Raw genomic sequence first — 12,844 nt, 5'->3', positions numbered from 1 at the left:
ACCATGGTTCTTGTTTTGAGTGAGCCTGGGGGCTAGGGATACCCCATCAGTGAGAACAAGCAGCCTGCTTGTCCTCGGAGAAAGCGAATGCTACATACCTGTAGAAGGTATTCTCCGAGGACAGCAGGCTGATTGTTCTCACAAACCCGCCCGCCTCCCCTTTGGAGTTGAGTCTTCCCTTGAAGTGTATTGTCTTGCTACATACTGGACTGGCCGGCTCGAGCCGGTTTCGGGCAGGAAGACGGCCGCGCATGCGCGGTGCGCATGGGCGCGCGAGGACTAGCAAAGGCCTTTGCTAGTAAACTTTCCGATGGAGGGGGCTGCCGAGGACGTCAACCCATCAGTGAGAACAATCAGCCTGCTGTCCTCGGAGAATACCTTCTACAGGTATGTAGCATTCGCTTTACATGGTATGTGATACTTTATATGTATATCCGAGTTTGATTTGTCCTTGCCATTTTCAGGGCACAGACCGTAGAAGTCTGCCCAGCACTCTTCTTGTACTAAAAGTTCTGAAGCTAATGTCAAAGCCCCTTAAAATTTACACTCCAGCACATCCATATCTATTCAGTCACGATCAGGGCATAGACTGTAGAAATCTGCTTAGCACTGGTTTTGCTTCCCAATTACCAGTGTTGCCACCCAATCTCCGCTAAGATTCCGTAGATCCATTCCTTCTAAGCAGGATTCCTTTGTGTTTATCCCACGCATGTTTGAATTCCATTACCGTTTTCATCTCCACCACCTCCCGTGAGAATGCATTCCATGTATCCACAACCCTTTTTGTGAAAAAATACTTCCTGACGTTACTCCTGAGTCTGCCCCCTTCAACCCCAATTCATGTCCTCTAGTTCTACTGCCTTCCTATCTCCGGAAAAGGTTTGTTTGCGGATTAATACCTTTCAAATATTTGAACGTCTGTATCATGTCACCCCTGTTTATCCTTTCCTCCAAGGTATACATGTTCAGGTCGGCAAGTCTCTCCTTGTATGGTTTGCAACGCAGGTCCCATACCATTTTTGTAGCTTTTCTTTGCACTGCTTCCAGTCTTTTTACATCTTTAGCGAGATACGGCCTCCATAACTGAATACCAGTATGAATACATGCTTCACCACTTCTTGAAATAGGCCCAGGAGATGAGAGGCATAAGGGTGTGTTCTTGCTCCACGTCTCTGAGGGGCAGGGTATACCTAGGAGGCAAGTTGAGTACCTGTTTATTTAGTTAGGTCTGTCTGTTTGATAGAGCCTATAGAAAGGATGTAGGTGAGCAGTGGCAGCTTGTGTTTCATGCCATATCTCTTGGATAGGTTATACTTGGTGCTAAGTGGGCATTAGTAGCTTGTGCCTTCAGTGCATGTTTTTCCAAGTCATTTTTGGCATAGCGAATGTCTGAGCAGATACTGAGAGCAGTGAAGTGGAGAATGATACCTCAGATGTGTGCGATTGCATATAGAGGGAAGCAAGAGAATAAGTTAGATGCATTTTACATTTTTAATTTTGCACAATTCATGGTAGTCCTCTTTATATACAGGAGGGGGTTGGCGATACCCCAGATTCTTATGCTTATGATGGAAACCGTGTGCGGAAATGGAATGTGACAACAACAAACTATGGAAAGGTGAGCACTTGAAAATATTGCTTTGCAGTCTGAAGCCATGCAAAAAGCTGGCATTTGGGGTGTTGTAGTCCAGCATGCTGATGAACAGAAACCTCTTGGAATTATGTTCCACATTTTGATATTCCTATGATGTTTTGACCTGCTGGAGATTTCTGCTTGTAAATGCTAGTTAGATATACTGGCTAGCAGTAAAAGCAGCAGTACTCCTTGGTTGAGTCTGCTTTTCAGCTGTCTTTGCTGACCTGTTACCAGTATGATGTCAGTTTGGGGATCTGATGAGAACAGACACAGTACTCCCCATTGATTGAAATTAATGTGTAAAGCAGCTTTGCTTGCAGATTAAAAGCTTCCTTGCTCAGTTTTGATGTTTTTGTTCCTTGATCCTTAAATGTTGAAAGATTATTGTGAAACTGAACAGTTTCCAGATTCATGCTTTCATTGTGTACACTGGGTTCAAGAGAAAAATGCATAAGAACCAGTTAGCAGAATCATGTCATGTGGTCTGCTGTTCTAAGATTAGTGGCCCTCCTCCTAACACTTTCTAAGATTTAAGGCTGTTGCTGTCCTAAAGATCATCCTAGTAGGGCTTACTTGTGTTATTGACCTCTTTATAAAATATAGGAGTCTCTGTGAGGAATTGTTGAGAAGGCTGCCCGCTGATATAAGAATATTCAAATAGTGTTCAAGATTAAGGAAAGGCCACTACAAAAAAGTGGGGTGATAAAAATAGATAAAATAATGACATAATATAAACTGTAGTGGTATTACATAAGAATAGCCATACTGGGTCAGGCCAGTGGTTCATGTGTTCATTTCTTCTGGTAATTACTATGACTATGTATTGATAACATCTCACTTATGTACGTTAGGATATATAGGTGGTTGTTTTGTATGATATGGGAAGAAGAAAATGTTTTCTTTGCCTATTGCTTCATACTAGAGAGTTGCACGGGGACAGAAATCCTACCCATCCCCACCCGTCCCTGCTGGAATCTTACCCGTCCCCACCCATCCCCGCTGGAATCTTACCCGTCCCCACCCATCCCCGCAAAAATTAAAACCATTCCAACCCGTCCCCACCCGTCCCCGCAAGAATTTAACCCATCCCCACCCATCCCCGTAAGAATTTAATAGTACATAAAAGAAAGTTCCAGTCAGCTCCCTTTCTGGATTTGAGCCACAGCACTGTAGGCAAGGAAGGAATAGAAGCTGGAACTTGGAACACTCTGGTGCGCACATGTAAGATTTGTCTCTGATTCACTGGCAGTGTGTGCTGAGGATGAGTCCATTCACGCCACATGCACGCGCCAGTAGGTCAGGTGACATCTGATTCTCGTGCCTGTGTCAGAGTTGAGGTCTGTGCACCAGCCTGGAAGCAAAGAGGATTAACAGTAACATAGTAAGTGACAGCAAATAAACCTGAACGGTCCATCCACTCTGCCCAATAGTCACACTCATGATCAATTCATCATTAAATCAACGAGTGTGATATTATATACTTGATTATGGTCTTTCTTTCGTGTTTCTGGAACAAAGACCACAGGAGTCTATCTGGCCCCATCCTTATGTTCCAACTGCTGGAGTTGCCATCGAAGCTCACTCCAGCCTATTCATGTTCTCATTTGTGGGACACAGACCGTAAAAGTCTGTCCAGCACTGTCCTTATGTTCCAGCCACTGAAGTTGCTGTCTAAGCCCTTTCCAGCCCATCCTACACCAGATTGCCATGTATGAGACACAGACCATACAAGTCTGCCAGGTATCAGCTCTAGTTCATCACAGCCAGAGTCGCCATATAAGTGTCACTTGACATATCCACACACATGCAGCCATTTAAGGTTAGCTTTTATATAACTTCCATTTTCTAATTAGAGATCCTCTGTGTTCATCCCACGCCTTTTTGAATTCCGTCATCATTTGTGACTCTACCACCTCCTTAATGGAAGACTTTCCACATTTATGCTGTTAAAGCAAGGAAGAAGAGGAGGAAGAGACAGCACTCAAATAAATTGGTATTCGGTAGATGAGAGGCTGGTGCAGGTGCAGCTTACACTTCCACGGGAAGCCCACAGAACTGGTTCCATCCCCGCGGGAACCCCGCAGGAACTGCCTCCGTCCCCGCGGGAACCCCGCAGAACTGCTTCCATCCCCGCGGGAACCCCGCAGGAACTGCCTCCGTCCCCGCGGGAATCCCGCGGGTTCCGCGGGATTCCTGCGGGGACGGAAGCCGTGCAGCTCTCTACTTCATACTGCTTGACAGAAAAAGATACAATTGTGTAGAATTTCATTAGATATCATTTATCATTCGTTGTTGCTGGTAAGCACGTTTGATTACTACAGTTTATACTGATTGTCATTATTATATGTATTTTAATTGTAGAATTATTGTTGTACTCCTGATAGATGTGTTTTTTTTTTTTTTACCATTTATTTTATTATTTTCATATATAAACATATCAAAGCATAGAACATTTCTAATACAACCATATTGCTAATCACATTTCCTGAACTGTTTCACATTACTAGTTCCATTCTTTCTGTTTTACCAAACCCCTCCCTCCCTCCCCCCCCTCCCCCATCGCTTTAGCCCACTCATTAATGTCATATACTTTACTACCCCGTATTATGCTGGGAGGATAACCATTGTTCATAGAGCTTCCAAGTCTTTTGATGTTGTACTAGACGACCAGTCCGTAGTGCTGTAAGTTTTAACATAAGGCAGATATAGTCCAATTTCTGCAGGACTTTCCGAAGGCCTGGCAGTGACGATTGTTTCCAAGCCGCTGCTAACACCAGCTTGCCTGCCACAAACAGTTGTCCAGCAAACTGATGTATTGGATTTTGGACTCCTTTAGGTTTAAAGTGTATCAAACAATAGTCCATCTTCATTGGGTAGGTCACCCCAGTGACCTCAGGCAAAAATTTCAAAAGCATAGCCCAGTATGTCTGGGCATGTGTGCAGGCCCACCAAATGTGGAACATGTCTCCTATAGCATCGCACTGTCGCCAGCATGTAGCTGAACTTCCTCTAAACATCTTTGCAATGCGATGTGGGGTATAATACCAGCAGTATAATATTTTATGTCCATTCTCGATCATGGAGCTAGAAATCGAGACTTTAAGCAAAGATTTAAATGTTAATTTCCACTGCTGGAAGGTGTATGTCTGATAGATGTTTTGAAACCTAACCTTGGGGGAGCAAGATGGCAGCAGGAAGTAAACATACAGTCCTAGATGCAAATGGGAAAGCACAAAGGCAAGATTCTTTTTCAACATATAGAACACACAGTCTGTGTTCAGCTCAACTAATGGCTAGAAAAGAGAAACTGGCTAGATCCATGTCAGTCTGGTTTCAGACCTGGTTATGGACAGAGACTGTACTTGTATCCCTACTAGAAACCGAGAGAGGGGTTTTGCCTTGGCATTAGGCTTCTGGATTTCTCAGCAGCTTTTTGACACTGTGGACCACAATATCATGCTAGCACGACTGGCAGAAACAAGTATCAGTGACACAGTACTTGCCTATGTGATAGGATCTGAACCAGGTAACAGTCTACACTGTTTGGCTTCACCTCATTGTCACCTTGGGTGCTGACCTGTGGGTATCACAAAGAACAATACTGTCACCTGTTCTGTTTAATATCTGCCACTAGCCATGTTGATTTTGTGGATGGATACTCACAGTTCTGCATCTATGTGCATGACATGCACTTACTCATGCCCACTGAATCAGACTTACCTACAGCCCTGAATAAACTGACTACTTGTCTAACAGCAATTCAAGAGTGGGCTAAAAGCAACAAACTTTGTCTGAACCCAAGTAAAACTGAGCTGTGGGTCTCTAACACAAGTGGGCATATAACTTGATATCAAACGTTTTGGGAGATATGAACTGCCCCTTAAATTACAAGTCACGATCCTTAGGATAAAGCTAGATTCAACATTTATGCTGATCTCTCAAAGCCAAGCAACTTTCAGGAGCTGATCCATCATCTGTGACAACTACACAGCCTCTCTCCATATATTAAGAAGGCAAGTCTTGTCACGGTGGTTTATGCCATGATAACTCCAAGACTGGATTACTATAATGTACTCTACATTGGTCTGATTACAAAAGGTTTGCAGCAAGACTGATAGAAGGTTGTAAGCAATGTGATCACATAGATAAAAGGTTGTAAGCCCCCTCCCTACCCATCTTCAAATCCTTGCTCAAAGCTCACCTCTTCAATGTTGCCTTCGGCACCTAACCTTAGACTGCCCCAATTTGACTGCCACTACTTGATTGTCTGTACATTTGTCCATTAGATTGTAAGCTCTTCGAGCAGGGACTGTCCTTCTATGTTATATTGTACAGCGCTGGGTAACCCTAGTAGCGCTTTAGAAATGTCAAATAGTAGTAGTAGTAGTAGTAATGTGATCACATCACACCATTTCTGCAAAAACTTCACTGGCTACCAGTACAATACAGGGCTAAATTTAAAACTCTATATCTGGTCTTCAGTGCCCTTAAAGGAAATTGGCCAGAGGACTTGGAGGTGTGTACAGGAAGATCACTAAGGTCCTCTCAAGGATTATCCCTAACCAAACCTCCGAAAGACATCACTTGATGTAACACCCATCTATGGGTCTTCTCTGGAGTAGCCCCCACACTCTGGAATGCCCTCCCCTCTTTGTGCACAAGATTCTGCACACAAGATTCAACACAAGATTCTATAAAGAAACTTCAGACCGCTCAAAATACAGCAGCCAGGCTTATATTTGGAAAAACGTGTTTTGAAAGCACTAAACCCCTCCGAGAAAAACTGCATTGGCTCCCAATCAAAGAATGTATTACTTTCAAAATCTGCACCCTGGTTCATAAAATTATCTACGGCAATGCCCCAGCCTACATGGCAGACCTCATAGACCTACCAACCAGAAACACAACAAGATCAGCACGAGCATACCTAAATCTTCACTACGCAAACAGCAAAGTCCTCAAATACAAATCAACGTAAGCATCCAGCTTTTCCTATTTAAGCGCACAACTATGCAACGCTCTGCCAAAAATAGTAAAAATAACATACGACCACCTCAGTTTCCGGAAAGAACTAAAAACAAACCTGTTTGGGAAGGCATATCGCACCAATCAAACATCAAGCATATAAATGGCAAGAGGCGTACTTACTCGCAAATGCGAGTAGAGACCCTCTCTGTCCTGCCCCCGCGTCAATACGTGATGACAGGGGCGTGACAGAGAGGGAATCTGCGCACCTGCGAGTGAGGGAACCGCTGTCGCCACCGCTCCCCTCCCCCAGGGTTGCCGCTACCGCTCCCCCCACCCACCTGGAGTCGCCGCTGCCGCCATCCACCCTCCACCCGGCCCAGGTACCTGGCTTCACTATTCAAACCGCCGGAACGCAGCACACAGCTCATCTGAGCTGCCGTCGGCCTTCCTTACCTGCCTGTGTCCCGCCCTCGCCGATGTTACGTCACACGAGGGCGGAACACACACAGAGAAGGAAGGCCGACGGCAGCTCAGATGAGCTGTGTGCTGCATTCCGGCGGTTTGAATAGTGAAGCCAGGTACCCGGCCCGGGTGGAGGGGCGGCGATCTATCCGGGGGGGGGGGCCTTTCAACCCCCCCTTCCTTTACTAGCCTGTTTTTACGGGCTCAACGGCTAGTCCAACATAGAAGGCTGATTACGTGCAACACAACAAAACTAAAGATCGTATTGGACACACCCAATTTCCCCCTTCCCCCCTAAGTTCCCCATTATATCAACCCTATTCTAACACAATAACACCTTGTATCTGTTCATACCAGAACTGCCGAACGCCATTACAGTTCTCTGTAAGCCACATTGAGCCTGCAAATAGGTGGAAAAATGTGGGATACAAATGTAACAAATAAATAAATAAAAACACTTCAGGAATCAGGTGAAAATGTGGCTTTTCTCCCAAGTCTTTAACTAAACTGCTAGTTTCACATATGTAAGGACTAACCCTGGCTGAAAATACAGTACTGTCGCAGGACTTGCATATCTACTCCTATCCTAGCTGAAATTATTTATTTATTTATTTGTTTGTTTGTTTGTTTTTGTGGATCCAGGAACAAGGTATTTCTCCGAGGACAAGCAGGCTGCTTGTTCTCACATGTGGGTGACGTCCACGGCAGCCCCAGGTCCGGAAAGTCTTCCTAGCAACAAAGCTTGCTAGAGCCTTTGAGCGCGTGGGCGCGCGCACCGCACATGCACGACCATCTTCCCGCCCGTCGCGTGAGAGTCCTGCTTCAGTTTTCTTTTTTCCGCGGTCAAGAGCAGCTGTGTTACGGTGGTTCTGTTGCCTCAGGAAAAGAGCATTCGCCGGCTTTTTCGCCGTCTTTTCTTTGTTTTTCTTCGTTCGTTTGGTACAGCTCGTGCTTGAGCTGTTCCATTTCAAAAAAAAAATTTTTTTCCCCCTTATTTCTTAGTTTTTGTCCTAAATAAGTTTCCTTTCGTTTTCGTGTGTGGCCTTTTTGGCCGCCCGTATGGGTTTTTCCTCTTTTGTGCTCTTCTTTTGGCACCATCGTGAGTTTTGATTTTGCCGCCGCTGTTTTTCTGTCGATGACATCGAGGATCGCCAGCGGCTTCAAGAAGTGCACTCGGTGCAACCGGGGAATCTCAGGCACTGACCCTGACGCATGGTATATTCAGTGCCTTGGGGCTGAACATCGCCCCGACGCCTGTAAGTTATGTCTTAGCCTTAAAAAGCGGACACAAGCATCGAGAGAAGCTCAACGGGAACGTCTGTTTAGAGCTTTGCCCGGTGCTTCGACGTCGATGGCAGTTCCGAGATCGGTGGCAGTGTCGATGTCGGCACTGGAGAGTGCATTGACCTCAGGAGCGCAGGTAATGACTGTCCAGAGACCATCACACGCTGGTAGCAGTGAGCCATCGAGTGGGTCTCCACCTGCCTCGAGGACTCCTGTGGTATAAGCCCATCGGGACCGACCTTTTTTGGACCTGACCCCGAGGAGGCGTGTGGATTCCACGTCCTCGTTGGTACCGAGGGATACCGGTGACGTGCCTCGAGTGAAGGCGAAGAAGCATCGTCATCAGTCCCCTTCTCGTCACGGTACTGAGAGCTCTGGGGTGTTGAGGGATTCGGCACCCGGGAAGCGTCGACGCCGGGAGGACCGCTCACCCTCCATACAAGAGGTGTCGATGCACCGGTCTCCGGACAGCCCGGTACCGCCTCCTCGTCCTCGGCAGATTCTGGCTTCGACTCCTGCACCGCTCCCACAGCCTTTCTCAACAGACAGTCTTGAAGAGCGCCTCCGAGCCATTCTTCCAGGGATCCTGGAAGGGCTGCTGCGACCCTCAGTTCCGGTACCGGCGGTGCTTGCGCCTACGGTACAGTCGATAGATGCGGCGGCTGGCTCCCCGCCTGTGGTGAGGCCTTCGATGCCGATGTTGCTTGCGGCATCGGCCTCGGCTGCCACCCAAGTTGACTCCCCATCGACATCGATGGAGGGAGCTTCATCGCCGCCGACACGGGAGTCAATTTCTCGGCATCGCCATCGGGGCCATAGCTCCTCGGTGTCGAGTTGGGCTCGGCTTCGGACTGCAGTCAGGGACCTCCTGTCCGATACCGAGGCAGAGGAAGACCCAAGATATTTCTCTTCTGAGGAGTCTTGTGGTCTTCCCTCTGATCCCACTCCTTCGCCAGAGAGAAAGCTTTCTCCCCCTGAGAGTTTGTCTTTCTCGTCCTTTGTGTGGGAAATGTCTACGGCCATTCCCGTCCTGGTGGTAACTGAGGATGAGCCCAGGGCTGAGATGTTCGAGGTCCTGGACTATCCTTCGCCACCTAAGGAGTCATCCACTGTCTCTCTACATAATGTCCTCAAGCAGACATTGTTCAGGAACTGGATGAAACCATTGTCTAACTCCACCATCCCTAAGAAGGTTGAGTCCCAGTATCGGATTCATGGGGACATGGAGTTGATGAAGACCCAGTTACCTCATGACTCTGCGGTTGTGGATTCCGCTCTCAAGAGAGCCAAAAGTATGAGAGATTTCGCCTCGGCGCCCCCTGGCCGGGAAGCTCAGACTTTGGACTCTTTTGGGAGGAAGGCCTACTAGTCCTCTATGCTTGCGGAATAATGTGAAGCAACTGGCAGACTTGGTCCATCAGCTCCCTTCGGAGCAGGCCAAGCCTTTTCAGCAGGTGGTCAGGCAGCTGAAGGCGTGTTGTAAATTCCTGTCCAGGGGTGCTTACGACTCTTTTGATGTGGCGTCCAGAGCCGCTGCTCAGGATATAGTGATGCATAGACTCTCATGGCTGTGTGCCTCTGACATGGAAAATCGAGTCCAGCAGCGGCTTGCAGATGTTCCTTGCCGGGGGGATAATATTTTCGGCGAGAAAGTTGAGCAGGTGGTGGAGCAGCTCCACCAGCGGGAAACCGCACTCGACAAACTCTCCCACCGGGCGCCTTCAGCATCTACCTCATTAGGTAGACGTTTTTACGGGGGAAGGAGGAATGCTCCCTATACTTATCATAAGCATAGGTACAATCCACCTTCCCGCCAGCCTGCTCAGGCTCAGCCTCAGCGCGCTCATTCACATCAACAGCGTGCGCCTCGACAGGCCCCTGCAGCTCCCCCGCAAAGGATGGGCTTTTGACTGGCTCTAGGCGAGCATAGCCGCAATCAAAGTGTCCATGCCGGACAATCTACTGGTCGGGGGGGAGGTTAAAATTTTTTCACCAAAGGTGGCCTCTTGTAACCTCTGATCGGTGGGTTCTTCAAATAGTCCGACGGGGATACTCCCTCAATTTTATCTGCAAACCTCCAAATTGCCCAACGGGAGCTCAGTCCTTCAGCTTCCAGCACAGGCAGGTACTTGCATAGGAACTCTCCGCTCTTCTCAGCGCTAGTGCGGTCGAGCCCATGCCACCGGGGCAAGAAGGGCTGGGATTCTATTCCAGGTACTTCCTTGTGCAAAAGAAAACGGGGGATGCGTCCCATCCTAGACCTAAGGGCCCTGAACAAATATCTGATTCGAGAAAAGTTCAGGTTGCTTTCCCTGGGCACCCTTCTTCCCATGATTCAGAAAAACCACTGGCTTTGCTCCCTGGACTTAAAGGATGCTTATACACACATCCCGATACTGCCAGCTCACAGACAGTATCTTCGATTCCGTCTGGGAACACAGCACTTCCAGTATTGTGTGCTGCCCTTTGAGCTCGCCTCTGCGCCCGGGTGTTCACCAAATGCCTGGCGGTCGTTGCAGCGTCGCAACGCGGGCTGGGAGTGAATGTGTTCCCTTATCGCGACGATTGGCTGGTGAAGAACACCTCGGAGGCAGGAGCTCTACAGTCCATGCAGATGACTATTCAACTGCTGGAGCTACTGGGGTTTGTCATAAATTACCCAAAGCCCCACCTTCTTCCAGTTCAGAGACTAGAATTCATAGGAGCTCTGCTGGACTCGCAGATGGCTCATGCCTACCCCCCCCAGAATCGAGGGCAGACAATCTTCTGTCACTGGTTTCCTTGGCCAGAGCATCTCAGCAGATCACAGCTCAGCAGATGTTGAGGCTTCTGGGCCATATGGCCTCCACAGTTCATGTGACTCCCATGGCCCATCTTCACATGAGATCAGCTCAGTGGACCCTAGCCTCCCAGTGGTATCAAGCTGCTGGGGATCTGGAGGATGCAGTCCAGTTGTCCACCGCTTTTCACAATTCCCTGGTATGGTGGACAATTCGCTCCAATTTGACTTTGGGACATCCCTTCCAAATTCCTTAGCCTCAAAAAGTGCTGACTATGGATGCATCTCTCTTGGGGTGGGGAGCTCATGTAGATGGGCTCCACACTCAGGGAGCTTGGTCCCTTCAGGAATCAGGTCTTCAGATCAATCTCCTGGAGTTGCGAGCGATCTGGAACGCTCTAAAGGCTTTCAGATATCGGCTGTCCAATCAAATTATCCAAATTCAGACAGACAACCAGGTTGCCATGTAGTACGTCAACAAGCGGGGGCACCGGATCTCGCCCCCTGTGTCAGGAAGTCGTCCAGATGTGGCGTTGGGCTCGCCATTGCGACATATCTCCAGGCCACGTATCTGGCAGGTGTAAACAACAGTCTGGCCGACAGGTTGAGCAGGATAATGCAACCTCACGAGTGGTCTCTCAACAGGACAGTTTGTCCGCAAGATCTTCCGAGAGTGGGGCACCCCCTCGGTGGATCTTTTTGCCACTCAGATTAATCACAAGGTCCCTCAGTTCTGTTCCAGACTTCAGGCCTACGACAGGCTAGCCTCGGATGCCTTTCTCCTACATTGGGGGTCAGGCCTGTATGCGTATCCTCCCATACCTCTAGTAGGGAAGACTTTGCTGAAACTCAGGCAAGACCGTGGAACCATTATTCTGATTGCTCCCTTCTGGCCGTGTCAGATATGGTTCCCTCTTCTTCTGGAGTTATCCTCCGAAGAACTGTGGAGATTGGAGTGTTTTCCAACCCTCATCACTCAGAACGAGGGGGGCGCTTCTGCATCCCAACCTCCAGTCTCTGGCTTTCACGGCCTGAATGTTGAGGGCATAGATTTTGCCTCCTTGGGTCTTTCTGAGGGTGTCTCCCGAGTCTTGCTTCCATGAAAGATTCCACGAAGAGGTGTTACTCTTTTAAATGGAGGAGGTTTGCCGTCTGGTGTGATAGCAAGGCCCTAGATCCTCGCTCTTGTCCTACACAGACGCTGCTTGAATACCTTCTGCACTTGTCAGAGTCCGGTCTTAAGACCAACTCCGTAAGAGTTCATCTTAGTGCAATTAGTGCTTATCATTATTATCGTGTGGAGGGTAAGCCTATCTCTGGACAGCCTTTAGTTGTTTGCTTCATGAGAGGTTTGCTTTTATCAAAGCCCCCTGTCAAACCTCCTACGGTGTCATAGGATCTCAACGTCGTCCTCACCCAGCTGATGAAAGCTCCTTTTGAGCCACTGAATTCCTGCCATCTGAAGTATTTGACCTGGAAGGTCATTTTCTTGGTGGCTGTTACTTCAGCTCGTAGGGTCAGTGAGCTTCAAGCCTTGGTAGCGCATGCTCCCTATACTAAATTTCATCATAACAGAGTAGTCCTCTGCACTCACCCTAAGTTCTTGCCGAAGGTGGTGTCAGAGTTCCATCTGAACCAGTCAATTGTCTTGCCAACATTCTTTCCCCGCCCTCATACCCGCCCTGCTGAACATCAGTTGCATATATTGGACTGCA

General features: G+C 48.1%; 1 protein-coding gene across 3 annotated transcripts in view; it reads left to right on the top strand.

Annotated features, from left to right (window-relative positions):
- Positions 1-12,844, top strand: part of RNF123 (ring finger protein 123) — a 594,888-nt gene that overhangs the window by 92,213 nt on the left and 489,831 nt on the right. For all 3 annotated transcript variants that reach the window (XM_030205297.1, XM_030205296.1, XM_030205298.1), the window contains exon 8: positions 1,532-1,618. In XM_030205297.1, coding sequence (XP_030061157.1) covers positions 1,532-1,618 — 87 coding nt within the window. The remainder of the gene's footprint in view (positions 1-1,531; positions 1,619-12,844) is intronic.

Source organism: Microcaecilia unicolor, chromosome 6 (assembly GCF_901765095.1).
Source record: "Microcaecilia unicolor chromosome 6, aMicUni1.1, whole genome shotgun sequence".
NCBI classification, from domain to species: domain Eukaryota; kingdom Metazoa; phylum Chordata; class Amphibia; order Gymnophiona; family Siphonopidae; genus Microcaecilia; species Microcaecilia unicolor.
This window is presented reverse-complemented; position numbering and strand designations above follow the sequence as displayed.